At 35.4% G+C, this 14,992-nt stretch overlaps 1 protein-coding gene across 1 annotated transcript in view; it reads right to left on the reverse strand.

The window, feature by feature from the left end:
• Window positions 1–14,992, reverse strand: part of KCNH1 (potassium voltage-gated channel subfamily H member 1) — an 867,393-nt gene that overhangs the window by 628,408 nt on the left and 223,993 nt on the right. The window contains exon 7 of the mRNA XM_053712386.1: window positions 6,391–6,820. Within this exon, the coding sequence (XP_053568361.1) occupies window positions 6,391–6,820 (430 nt within the window). The remainder of the gene's footprint in view (window positions 1–6,390; window positions 6,821–14,992) is intronic.

The raw sequence follows: 14,992 nt of genomic DNA on the forward strand, positions 1-14,992 counted from the left end.
TCTACTCTGCATCAAAAATTAAAGCTTACAAACTAACTGATTAACCCATTCACTGCCAGGAATTTTAAGTAATTTGCCTAGCTGCAATTAGCTGCATTCTAATTGCCAAAAAGCAATGGCAAATCCCTGCATGTTTGCTGTTTCTGAGCAAAGGGGATCCCAGAGAATCCTTTACAACCATTTGTGATATGACTACAGTAGTAGTGTGTAAATAATTTAAGTGAGAAACCCAAAGTTGCAAAAAAGTTAACATTTCTTTTTCAATATGATCATATCTGGTGGCCAAATAGTGGCATCAAATATACCAAAATGGGCATAGATAAATCAAAAAATCAAAGGCTCTATTTCTGTTTAAATGGAGTGATAGCAGAAATGCTAAAAAATTCTTTGGTACTTTGGGCAAGTTTTTCTCTGAAAAATGAAGAGGTTAAAAGTGTCTTAAAATTAAAAGTCCAGCAAATCTATTTCTGTTACAGATAAGGTGCTAGATACCAGTGGGGATATGAGATTATATATATGAAAAGGAAACATTTTATAAATAAAAATTATCAGTGATATTTACATTTACACTTTGGCCCAGATTACAAGTGGAGCACTATTGATAGCGCAGGGTGCTCTATCTATACCACTACCTCGCACTTAATATAGTGTATGGTAAAAAAGATTTACCAGAGGATTTTTGTACAGCATTTTTTTATCATGCCCTATACAATTTTATTCGATAGTGATGAGTTATGTGTTACGTTCAAGTGCAACACATAACACTGCTAATAAAGTAAGAGTGATGAATTGTTTGGTGCTACAATAAAAGGTATATAAAAATCATATAGAAATCATATTGAAATAAAGTATTTAATTCATATTTATACATATTAAAATCAAAATATATGTTTTTATTAAAATAAATATTAAAAAGTCATTTAAAGGGATATGGTATATGACTAGACATTGGACTGGTTTTAAATGTGTATATGTATTTATTAAACATGTGCATTAGGCTATTTTGTTATCACACAAATGCAGAAGAAGGCAGCCGCTAGCAGCATTCGTCTCTTTTCCGAGCGTGCAAGAAGAAATCCTGCTCCAAAAAAGATCCGAATGCTCTAAATAGTTGAATGCACATATCTAGTATTTATGTGGATTTGTATGAATGAATGTATCTGTGTATGTAAGTAAACACATACATACACATACATTTTTACACAAACATATATATATATATATATATATATGCACACACATACAAATCAGCAGTGGACCTACTCAACAGAAGGTCTTGGTGCAAAAACATTTCTGTGGCCCTCAAAAGGTAACTCAGTAGAAAGCAATAGTAATAATATACATGCTACTCTATATATAACGATTTTGAGGATATAAAGGTGATGATAGATAGATAGATAGATAGATAGATAGATAGATACCATTTTACTTTCAACTTCTAATATGAGAGTAAGAGTAGGAGAGCTACTTGAGCTGTATTTGTGCTCAATAGCGCTTATATTTTTGCGCTCCACTTGTTTTCTAGGCTACTGTTTTCAACGATAGAGACAAAACTCTTTAAATAAGTAAAAACAAATTATAAAGAAAACAGTACTTTATATATGTCTTATAGTTTGTTCCATGTTAAGTATTTTTACTAGCATATAGCAATTGAGAAAAAAGTCTCTTAGCATCAGTATAATATGGTGTAGCATGATTTAATCAAATAATTATAAGTAGTACACAGTTTATCCTTATTCTAGCTACAAATCAATAGTAGATTCAAACTGACACAGAAATCGTTCATTTTAGAAACACATAGACCAGTGATTTCCATGTTGTGTCTCGGAACACCCTAGAATGTTACCACATTTGATTTACGGTGTCACACAAAACTAGTTTGAAAAAGAGAACATTGTTATTCACATGTATATTTATATATTTTTATAAGAGGGGGCACATTTAAGATAATACAAACATAATAGAATCAATATACAGAGATAGATTATATTTATAGTTTTAACTCTTTTTCATCTTTAAAACAAGCATCTAATAAGATAAGCAATGGCCAATTTTACATCAGCTGTATGATAACTAAGTTACATGAAGCAACCAAGGAACAAAGAAAGTCTATAGTGTAAAAATGCACAAAGTGCTACATGCTTTATCAAGACAGAAGGAAAAAGGAAACAATATAAAGTACAGTCTATATTCCAAAATAAATTGCTTATTGGGCTTTAAGCTAAGCTGTACACAGCTAGTGCAAGTTAAAATCTCATAATAGGAAATTAGTCACATTCCACAAATATACTTATTAACCCCTTAACGACCGCGCCGTACCCTAAGAGATTGTGTGCCTATAATAGCGCGGGTCTGGTGGGGAGACTGCACTATTCAAAACGGCACCCACCATCAAGGGGTTAATATAGTCACAATGGGCATTAGCCCTAATTAACAATTATACAAATATTTGTCATAGTTTGGGTAAATCATTTGTGGAAGCTATATAACTACTGAAATAATCATAAAAATGTAATACCAAAATATAAATTGTAATATGACAAGACAAAGGGAGAAGGATAACTATTTAAATATAGTTGTTTTGTAAAGTATTTAAGTAAGGGTGTGCAATCATATCACCCTAGACATTAACATACACCAAATTATAAGGCAAACGTATCTGCCGCCAGAGTTAATTAATGAACCTTTTATTTTCCATCCTACAGGATTTTAATTTATTTTCAGCAACCCCTGCAACTTTATTTTGACCATAGACTACATGGTCAAGTCATTGATGCCAAGTGTGTGTCATGAAAAGTATATCAAGGGTGTCTTATAGAAAAAAAATATTCAAAATGATCCAAGACAAATGATTAGATAGAGCACACTTTTTACCAGTGAAACATTTTCTGTGTTGAACAAATACATTACTGTTGAAGTATCAGAAAATTACATTTAATTGCTCAGTAAAGAAGAGCAAATAAGACTTCGTATTCACTTATTCCATACCCTGCTAGAAATCAACAAAAAACACAAAGCTCTTGCCAACAAACATCCCCAGTTGCAGTAAATACACTTGGTAAGACAGGGACACAGCAATCGGAATCTCATTATTTCTTTATTGTGCTCTAATATGTGCGTTTCTGAAGATAACATATTTTCAATATTCTTTCTCTTATTTAAAAGATCTGTATTTACTGGTGTGTATTATACCTTAGAAAATAAGTCATAGTGACTGTAAAGAAATATGTTTCCATCTCAATGATAAATTAATTTCACTAATTAATAAATAATTGATTTAATTAACATCTTTCTCAATCTTTCAGTCATCACCTCCTATTTCTCAACCTCCTATCCTTCTAGATTGTAAGTTCCCACTGGAATAGGGCCCTCAATTTTTTCCTGTATGTGTTTGTAAATTTTGTCTTGTCTCTTACAAGTTTTATATCATTGTTTTATTTAAATGAATTGTACCCATGGACAGCGCTGCGGAATATGTTGGCGCTTCATAAATAAAGTATAATAATAATGTTTTTTTGATAGATCTGACACTTTTTCATTGGTTTCTTTTTTCTTTATTTTTTTATTTAAACAAGTTAAACATATAGTAGATAGGAATTATTGACATGGTTTGGGGTCTTAGAAAAAATTGCCAGCATATTTAATTAAATTCAGATATTCGTTATACTGTAATATATCATTTAAATCTACTAACAGTAGACTCTGAATCTATGTAAAAGAACCATTCTTGGAGTAAAATAAATATCAATATACATTATACTGGGATGTGTTCAAAAAACAATGTTGCAGCCAAATATACCCATTTCTTATTATGCTAGAGCAGCGATGGCATTTAAAACAAATTTGCTGGTGCATTGGGCAGCAACATACTGCTTGGGTTCATTGGCAGCAATTGTAGACCTTAATCATTTTTTCATGTAAATTCATGATATATATCAGGTTAAATTGTTCAAGTTCAGGGCTCCGTATATTAAGCTGCAAATGCCGTTTGGCTCCTTTACAATGCAAGGGTCACTCAAGCAAACCTGCAGTTGTAACATAAGAAGAAGCAGTGGTAACCTCTCATTTTTGTGCAATTTAACAATTATAATTGCAGTTGGCATGTACATGCCACCTAGCTTGCCATGAATGTAATGAATATATCATAATGGTTTCTTCCAGTTGATGCTGTTTATATTTGTTGCAGTTCATATATTCTAACACTAGGGACAAGTATGAGGTATAACAGTGAAATGGGTGTTATCTTCAGTTAATAAAATGCTCTTGAAATTTAACAATAGTGCATTCATTACTTCTGTGCATTCTATAACAGGAGATATTTACAATGAACACAGAAAAACAGGTTCTCTGGCTGGGAACCTTATCTGCCACCTTGCTAATAAATGACAACATATTAACGCACCCATGTATTAGATATCAGGTAGAAAGTTTTAGCACTTAAAAAATACAATATTTGATTCAGAACGACAGTGTAGGCTTTTCAGTATACAATTTCAACAGTAAAGTTTCTTTCATTTAAGAATCTGTGACTCTTTCTTCAAATCTGTCATTAACATCTGAAACTGTAAACTTGCAAGAGCAGATAAAAACCACTATGAGAAGCTTTACATTCTCATATATAAAATGCAGTAAAACACACAATCAAAATATAATGCACATATAATTATATGATATGTATAAAAAATTAGCAGCACATGAAAAGAATATTTTTTAAGGTCTAGTTACATATTGGAATTGCATATTATTGTTTCAGTTGGTTAAATAATACAAGTTTTAAAACCAAGAAAATCCTGATACACTCTTGTTTACAACATTCTAACAACTTGAATCAAGTTCTGAGACTATTCAGCTTTTGTTCAAATGAAAAGAGTGTATGATTAGTTTTTTTTATCTACATTTCAGTGCTCCATAAAACGAGACAGATATTTTAGTATAAAATAATCCTGAATAATACATCTTAGAAACCTGGTAAGTTAATCATTCACGTCAATTGTTAATGTCATCAATTAAAAATTGTGGTTATGCCATACAACATACCATATAAATTCTTATGAAATACAAATACTATCAGAACAAATGAAAATATCCACAAACAAGCATTATTTAGTTTTATCTCCATTTACTTGGGGAATTATCTTTAATAACGAGTGCACAGATGGGAAAAGCAAATTGGAACCATAGTCGGTGCTTCATAAAAGAGAATAATATACAGACAGTAATTTAGATTAATTCTAAAGTATCTGAATCTGAAATAAGAAAACTCAATAGACTAGATCACAAATTAACCACAGTTAATTACATGAGGTATATTATTTTTACGCTTTGCCTCTGTTCAATCAATAACACTCAAGATGGTACAACAAGTTGTTGGAAAAAATCTTTAAACAAAACATTTTTAACCAACTATTACATAAATAGCCAGCTCTATAGTTTGAAAGTCAAGTGCAAAGCTGTAGTAGATCCCTCAGTTTGTTCATATTTCAAATCATCAGTTAAGTTTATTGCTGGCAAGCAATCTAATAAACTATTTTCTCTTTTAAATCTTTTTAAAGCCTTTGCTGCTGTGCTTTCAAATGCACCTCAAATAATATAGAAATAATGAATTGAGATGGACATAAGGCTTAATACATGGAAAATAAAGTTTTATCCCCATTAATTCATTCCCAATGATCCATTTTAACTGCTGAAGTTTTTTCAATTGTTTACAAATAGCTAATTTACCTTTATATTAGCATTTGATATAGGTGATTTTGCCCGTGGCATCACTACCTATACTGAAAGTTTCTATATTTAAGATTAGGCTAAAGAAAAGCTTTGAAAATATTCCCAGTGGGAGATAGGAGAGATAAGTAATTAAAAGTTACTATGGCACATATTTCTGTTTAATGTAGTTTAATTTAAAAAAAAAAAAAGCTCAAGTCTGACAAGTGGAAAACTTCAAACTTAGGGCCCCATGTACTAAGAGACAGACAATCTTGACAACATGGGAACCTGCCCGTGAGGAACCAGCATAGGTTGAGCAGTTTTCATTGCTGCCTGTCAATCACTCTGAACAAATGAAGTGGGGGTGATTTATCTACATCATCCCATATGTGGTGGAGAGGTTAAGAAGCAGCTGTCATTAATCTAAACTTGTTCTAAACTCAGAGTTACATAATTCTAATTTATATTTACAATTATTTATTTTTTTATTTGCTACTTAGAATTTGCACTGTTAATAAAAAGATTGATAAATAGATAAAAAGGTCTAATACACTAATACAAACAATTGTAAAAGTAGTCACATTTGAATGAATTTAAATGTACTATGTTTACAGTCATCACACGAGTTTAATACATTGCAGTTTATGCATAAAAAAGTATGTTATTAGTAAAGAGAGAAATACTCACATCCGATCATCATCATGGCAACGGCAAATATCTTCTCTCCATCTGTTGTTGGTGCAATATTTCCAAATCCAACACTAGTGAGGCTGGTCATTGTAAAATATAATGATGAAATGTAAACAGAATCCTTGCTTGGTCCCCCTTCCCATTTTCCAGAACCCGTTACATTGAAACGATAAGGAGTTCCAATGGATATTCCCAACTGAACAAGCCAACTTTCATTTCTTAAAGTGTCCGTATCTTCATTGATGACTTCATAATCTCCAATGCTGAACCAGATGCAAGCTAACCAATGAGCTGCCAGGCCAAAAACACAAACCAACAGAACTAAAACAGCAGCTCCATATTCAATGTAATGATCCAACTTCCGAGCAACACGACCCAGTCGAAGAAGTCTCACCACTTTTAAAGAGCTGAAAAGGCTGCTAATACCCTATAAAATAATAATAAAAAAAAACTTTAATATATAAAGCAATGATTCAGTGCTCTGCGGTATTACAGATAATATTGGTTAGCTTTAATGAAATTGAATATAATTACACATTAGTGATACTTTGTGATGGCCTTAAATTTCTTTACTACTTCAATCACTTGCCAGACTTTGCTTTTTCGATCTTGATTAAATAAGCTATAAGTGGCATCACAAAGGGAATTGAGGCTAAGATTTTGTGCTTAAAAATAAGTGACTCCCTTATTTTCTTTTTTCTCTCTTATTTTCATCTCCCAATGTTTGGGCTTCATTATTTCTAGAAACAAAGTGCCAAAAATAGCCCAAGACAGAGGGAAGACCCCCATGGGCTGCTCAATTTAACAACACGTGGGTGGATGAGGTTCGCTGTCAACAACCTTGTCTGCCTAGCCTTATGGTCAGTTGGCAGCAGTATGCTGATTGCGCAATGCCGCCCCTGCTTGCGTGCGGCCAATCACGTGCAAGAGGGGGGCTGTCAATTATTCTGATATGATCAATTCAGGATGACTGCAATCCGCCACCTAAAGTGTCATGGAGAGGTTAAGTAGCATTGGTCTTTAGACCTTTGAGCAAGCCTGAAACGTTGTGGCTCCAAAACTGCTATCACAGCTTGGTAAATGGAGTCCTATTAATGGGAAGAGGCTAAAAAAGCCAATAACAGTTCCACGATCGTGTTGGAGCCACAAATAATATAAAGTATTTTTTATGGCATTCGACAGAAGGTGACCAGGGATTTGAGCCACATACCACCAGACTACCAACAACTAATGGCATATTATTGCTTATTTATGTTTGGCAACTTTTATTCATCCAATTCATGTCCTTCCAATTTCAACTTGTAAATTTCACATGTAATAAATCATCTTTCCTGTGTAAATATTTAATACAGTATACATTATAATACAAAATATTGTCGGCATAAGGCATGTAAAGCTTCTGGGTAACTACTTTATTGCTTCCTGCTAGCTCCGTGTGCATGTTTGGAAGAATACTGCAATTTGGACACACACTCAAAAAGAATCTAGAAGAGAATAGATAGAGGGCGCCACATAGTGCAGATCATATGAGAGAACAAAACAGCAATATGATCAAAAGAATCCTACTCACAGATTGTGGTGCACAAAAGAGTGCAATAATCGCAATCCGGAACCACACGTTGTTCGGTAGTACGGCTAGATTTAGAGTTTTGTCGGTAATGACCCGCGTATCTAACGCTGGCTTTTTTCTGGCCGCACCTTTAAAATAACTCTGGTATTGAGAGTCCACAGAATGGCTGCGTTAGGCTCCAAAAAAGGAGCGTATAGCATATTTAACGGAACTTCAACTCTCGATACCAGAGTTGCTTACGGACGCTGCCAGCCTCAAAAACGTGCTTGTGCACGATTCCCCCATAGGAAACAATGGGGCTGTTTGAGCTGAAAAAAACCTAACACCTGCAAAAAAGCCGCGTTCAGCTCCTAACACAGCACCATTGTTGTCTATGGGGAAACACTTCCTAAGTCTGCACCTAACACCCTAACATGAACCCCGAGTCTAAACACCCCTAACCTTACACTTATTAACCCCTATTCTGCCGCCCCCGCTATCGCTGACCCCTGCATATTATTATTAACCCCTAATCTTCCGCTCCGTAAACCGTTGCTACTTACATTATCCCTATGTACCCCTAATCTGCTGCCCCTACCACCGCCGACCCCTGTATTATATTTATTAACCCCTAATCTGCCCCCCACAACGTCGCCTCCACCTGCCTACACTTATTAACCCCTAATCTGCCGAGCGGACCGCACCGCTATTATTATAAAGTTATTAACCCCTAATCCGCCTCACTAACCCTATAATAAATAGTATTAACCCCTAATCTGCCCTCCCTAACATCGCCGACACCTAACTTCAATTATTAACCCCTAATCTGCCGACTGGAGCTCACCGCTATTCTAATAAATGTATTAACCCCTAAAGCTAAGTCTAACCCTAACACTAACACCCCCCTAAATTAAATATAATTTTAATCTAACGAAATTAATTAACTCTTATTAAATAAATTATTCCTATTTAAAGCTAAATACCTGTAAAATAAATCCTAATATAGCTACAATATAAATTATAATTATATTATAGCTATTTTAGGATTTATATTTATTTTACAGGTAACTTTGTATTTATTTTAACCAGGTACAATAGCTATTAAATAGTTAAGAACTATTTAATAGCTAAAATAGTTAAAATAATTACAAATTTACCTGTAAAATAAATCCTAACCTAAGTTACAATTAAACCTAACACTACACTATCAATAAATTAATTAAATAAAATACCTATAATTATCAACAATTAAACCTAACACTACACTATCAATAAATAAATTAAATACAATTCCTACAAATAAATACAATGAAATAAACTAACTAAAGTACAAAAAATAAAAAAGAACTAAGTTACAAAAAATAAAAAAATATTTACAAACATTAGAAATATATCAAAACAATTTTAAACTAATTACACCTACTCTAAGCCCCCTAATAAAATAACAAAGCCCCCCAAAATAAAAAAATGCCCTACCCTATTCTAAATTACTAAAGTTCAAAGCTCTTTTACCTTACCAGCCCTGAACAGGGCCCTTTGCGGGGCATGCCCCAAGAAGTTCAGCTCTTTTGCCTGAAAAAAAAAACATACAATACCCCCCCCAACATTACAACCCACCACCCACATACCCCTAATCTAACCCAAACCCCCCTTAAATAAACCTAACACTAAGCCCCTGAAGATCTCCCTACCTTGAGTCATCTTCACCCAGCCGAGCCAAATTCTTCATCCAAGTGGAGCAAGAAGAGGTCCTTCATCCAAGCGGGGCAGAAGAGGTCTTCCATCCGACTGAAGTCTTCATCCAAGAGGCATCTTCTATCGTCATCCATCCGGAGCGGAGCGGCAGCATTCTGAAGACCTCCGACGCGGAACATCCATCCTGGCCGACGACTGAATGACGAATGACGGTTCCTTTAAATGAAGTCATCCAAGATGGCGTCCCTCGAATTCCGATTGGCTGATAGGATTCTATCAGCCAATCGGAATTAAGGTAGGAATATTCTGATTGGCTGATGGAATCAGCCAATCAGAATCAAGTTCAATCAGCCAATCCAATCAGCCAATCAGATTGAGCTCGCATTCTATTGGCTGATCGGAACAGCCAATAGAATCCTATCAGCCAATCGGAATTCGAGGGACGCCATCTTGGATGACGTCATTTAAAGGAACCGTCATTCGTCATTCAGTTGTTGGCCAGGATGGATGTTCCGCGTCGGAGGTCTTCAGGATGCTGCCGCTCCGCTCCGGATGGATGACGATAGAAGATGCCTCTTGGATGAAGACTTCAATCGGATGGAAGACCTCTTCTGCCCCGCTTGGATGAAGACTTCTACCGGATGGAGGACCTCTTCTTGCTCCGCTTGGTTGAAGAATTTGGCTCGGCTGGGTGAAGACGACTCAAGGTAGGGAGATCTTCAGGGGCTTAGTGTTAGGTTTATTTAAGGGGGGTTTGGGTTAGATTAGGGGTATGTGGGTGGTGGGTTGTAATGTTGGGGGGGGTATTGTATGTTTTTTTTTCAGGCAAAAGAGCTGAACTTCTTGGGGCATGCCCCACAAAGGGCCCTGTTCAGGGCTGGTAAGGTAAAAGAGCTTTGAACTTTAGTAATTTAGAATAGGGTAGGGCATTTTTTTATTTTGGGGGGCTTTGTTATTTTATTAGGGGGCTTAGAGTAGGTGTAATTAGTTTAAAATTGTTGTAATATATTTCTAATGTTTGTAAATATTTTTTTAATTTTTTGTAACTTAGTTCTTTTTTATTTTTTGTACTTTAGTTAGTTTATTTCATTGTATTTATTTGTAGGAATTGTATTTAATTTATTTATTGATAGTGTAGTGTTAGGTTTGATTGTAGATAATTATAGGTATTTTATTTAATTAATTTATTGATAGTGTAGTGTTAGGTTTAATTGTAACTTAGGTTAGGATTTATTTTACAGGTAAATTTGTAATTATTTTAACTATTTTAGCTATTAAATAGTTCTTAACTATTTAATAGCTATTGTACCTGGTTAAAATAAATACAAAGTTACCTGTAAAATAAATATTAATCCTAAAATAGCTATAATAAAAATATAATTTATATTGTAGCTATATTAGGATTTATTTTACAGGTAAGTATTTAGCTTTAAATAGGAATAATTTATTTAATAAGAGTTAATTAATTTCGTTAGATTAAAATTATATTTAATTTAGGGGGGTGTTAGTGTTAGGGTTAGACTTAGCTTTAGGGGTTAATACATTTATTAGAATAGCGGTGAGCTCCAGTCAGCAGATTAGGGGTTAATAATTTAAGTTAGGTGTCGGCGATGTTAGGGAGGGCAGATTAGGGGTTAATACTATTTATTATAGGGTTAGTGAGGCGGATTAGGGGTTAATAACTTTATTATAGTAGCGGTGCGGTCCGCTCGGCAGATTTGGGGTTAATAAGTGTAGGCAGGTGGAGGCGACGTTGAAGGGGGGCAGATTAGGGGTTAATAAATATAATATAGGGGTCGGCGGTGTTAGGGGCAGCAGATTAGGGGTACATAGCTATAATGTAGGTGGCGGCTCTTTGCGGTTGACAGATTACGGGTTAATTATTGTAGGTAGCTGGTGGCGACGTTGTGGGGGGCAGGTTAGGGGTTAATAAATATAATATAGGGGTCGGCGGTGTTAGGGGCAGAAGATTAGGGGTACATAAGTATAACGTAGGTGGCGGTCGGCAGATTAGGGGTTAAAAAAATTTAATCGAGTGTCGGCGATGTGGGGGGACCTCGGTTTAGGGGTACATAGGTAGTTTATGGGTGTTAGTGTACTTTAGAGCACAGTAGTTAAGAGCTCTATGAACCGGCGTTAGCCCAGAAAGCTCTTAACTACTGACTTTTTTCTGCGGCTGGAGTTTTGTCGTTAGATTTCTAACGCTCACTTCAGACACGACTCTAAATACCGGAGTTAGAAAGATCCCATTGAAAAGATAGGATACGCAATTGACGTAAGGGGATCTGCGGTATGGAAAAGTCGCGGCTGAAAAGTGAGTGTTAGACCCTTTTTTGAATGACTCCAAATACCGGCGGTAGCCTAAAACCAGCGTTAGGAGCCTCTAACGCTGGGTTTCACGGCTACCGCCAAACTCTAAATCTAGGCCATAGATTTTAAACATTGATATTATTCCTCATATTCTTTTCCTTACTAATTTTGCATTTATCTTCTAGGATTTAGGATTTTAATATTGTTACCAAATATATTTGCTGTTTATCTTGCTTTGCTCAGTCTCTTACCATTCACAGCATTTTTTGTCCTAACTGTATTATATTTAGGATTTTATATTGCACCATATCTGTCCTAGGCGCCTCTTATTAGTACTCTGGTGACGCCGGTGTCACTAGATGTACTAATTGTTGCTGACACACTCAAAAAGGTTTTCCATTAGTGCAGTAGGCAGTTATTACTTTTCAACAACATGGAGCTTAAAATCAGCATATTTTAAAATGTTTTATCAAATTACTTAACAAAGTTATAATTATTCACAAATAAAATGCAATTTAAACTCTAAAAGGAGCTAGCTTAATTAATACTGCATGATTATTTATTAAATAACTTACACCTAGATTACGAGTTGTGCGTTAGGGTTAAAAAGCAGCGTTGAGAGGTCCCAACGCTGCTTTTTAACGCCCGCTGGTATTACGAGTCTTGAAATGACAGGCTCACCGCTCACTTTTTTGGCCAGACTTGGAAATACCGCAAATCCACTTACGTCAATTGCGTATCCTGTTTTTTCAATGGGACTTGCAATGCGCCGGTATTGTGAGTTTGCCAGAAAGTAAACGGTAGACCCTCTTTAATGTCAAGCCTGGTACCGCATTTTAAAGTCAGTAGTTAAGAGTTTTACACTACAACGCTGTAGCATAAAACTCTTAACTAAAGTGCTAAAAAGTACACTAACACCCATAAACTACCTATTAACCCCTAAACCGAGCCCCCCCCCCCCCCCACGTCGCAAACACAAAAAAAATGTTTTAACCCCTAATCTGCCAAACCGGACATCGCCGCCACTATAATAAACATATTAACCCCTAAACCGCCGCACTCCTGCATCGCAAACACTAGTTAAATATTATTAACCCCTAATCTGCCGGCCCTAACATCGCCGCCACCTACCTAAATTTATTAACCCCTAATCTGCCGCCCCCAACGTCGCCGCCACTATATTAAATGTATTAACCCCTAAGCCTAAGTCTAACCCTAACCCCCTAACTTAAATATAATTACAATAAATCTAAATAAAATTACTACAATGCACTAAATTATTCCTATTTAAAACTAAATACTTACCTATAAAATAAACCCTAAGATAGCTACAATATAACTAATAGTTACATTGTAGCTATCTTAGGGTTTATTTTTATTTTACAGGCAAGTTTGTATTTATTTTAACTAGGTAGAATAGTTACTAAATAGTTATTAACTATTTAATAACTACCTAGTCAAAATAAAGACAAATTTACCTGTAAAATAAAACCTAACATAAGTTACAATTACACCTAACACTACACTATAATTAAATTAATTACCTAAATTAAATACAATTAATTACAATTTAAAAGAGCTGATTACTTTGGGACAATGCCCGGCAAAAGGCCCTTTTAAGTGCTATTTGTAATTTAGTGTAGGGTAGGGCTTTTTTTTTATTTTGGGGGGCTTTTTTATTTTGTTAGGGGGATTAGAGTAGGTGTAATTAGTTTAAAAATCTTGTAATTATTTTATTATTTTCTGTAATTTAGTGGGGGGTTTTCGTACTTTAGATAATTTTTTTAAATTGTAAATAATTGTATTTAGTTTAGGTAATTAATTTAATTATAGTGTAGTGTTAGGTGTAATTGTATCTTAGTTTAGGTTTTATTTTACAGGTAAATTTGTCTTTATTTTAACTAGGTAGTTATTAAATAGTTAATAACTATTTAATAACTATTGTACCTAATTAAAATAAATACAAAGTTGCCTGTAAAATAAAAATAAACCCTGAGCTAGTTACAATGTACAGTGGGGCAAAAAAGTATTTAGTCAGCCGCCAATTGTGCAAGTTCTCCCACTTAAGAAGATGAGAGAGGCCTGTAATTTTCATCATAGGTATACCTCAACTATGAGAGAAAAATGTGTAAACAAATCCATAACAATCACATTGTCTGATTTGGAAATAATTTATTTGCAAATTATGGTGGAAAATAAGTATTTGGTCAATATCAAAAGTTCATCTCAATACTTTGCTATATATCCTTTGTTGGCAATGACAGAGGTCAAACGTTTTCTGTAAGTCTTCACAAGGTTGTCACACACTGTTGCTGGAATGTTGGCCCATTCCTGCATGCAGATCTCCTCTACAACAGTGATGTTTTGGGGCTGTCGCTGGGCAACACGGACTTTCAACTCCCTCCAAAGGTTTTCTATGGGGTTGAGATCTGGAGACTGGCTAGGCCACTCCAGGACCTTGAAATGCTTCTTACGCAGCCACTCCTTCATTGCCCGGGTGGTGTGTTTGGGATCATTGTCATGCTGAAAGACCCAGCCACGTTTCATCTTCAATGCCCTTGCTGATGGAAAGAGGTTTGCACTCAAAATCTCACAATACATGGCCCCATTCATTCTTTCATGTACACGGATCAGTCGTCCTGTTCCCTTTGCAGAGAAACAGCCCCAAAGCATGATGTTGCCACCCCCATGCTTCACAGTAGGTATGGTGTTCTTTGGTTGCAACTCAGCATTCTCTCTCTTCCAAACACAATGAGTTGTGTTTCTACCAAACAGTTCTACTTTGGTTTCATCTGACCATATGACATTCTCCCAGTTCACTTCTGGATCATCCAAATGCTCTCTAGCATACTTCAGATGGGCATGTACTGGCTTAAGCAGGGGGACACGTCTGGCACTGCAGGATCTGAGTCCCTGGCGGCGTAGTGTGTTACTGATGGTAGCTTTTGTTACGTTGGTCCCAGCTCTCTGCAGGTCATTCACTAGGTCCCCCTGTGTGGTTCTGGGATGTTTGTTCACCGTTCTTGTGATCATTTTGACCCCACG

This window comes from Bombina bombina, chromosome 4 (genome assembly GCF_027579735.1).
Source record: "Bombina bombina isolate aBomBom1 chromosome 4, aBomBom1.pri, whole genome shotgun sequence".
NCBI classification, from domain to species: domain Eukaryota; kingdom Metazoa; phylum Chordata; class Amphibia; order Anura; family Bombinatoridae; genus Bombina; species Bombina bombina.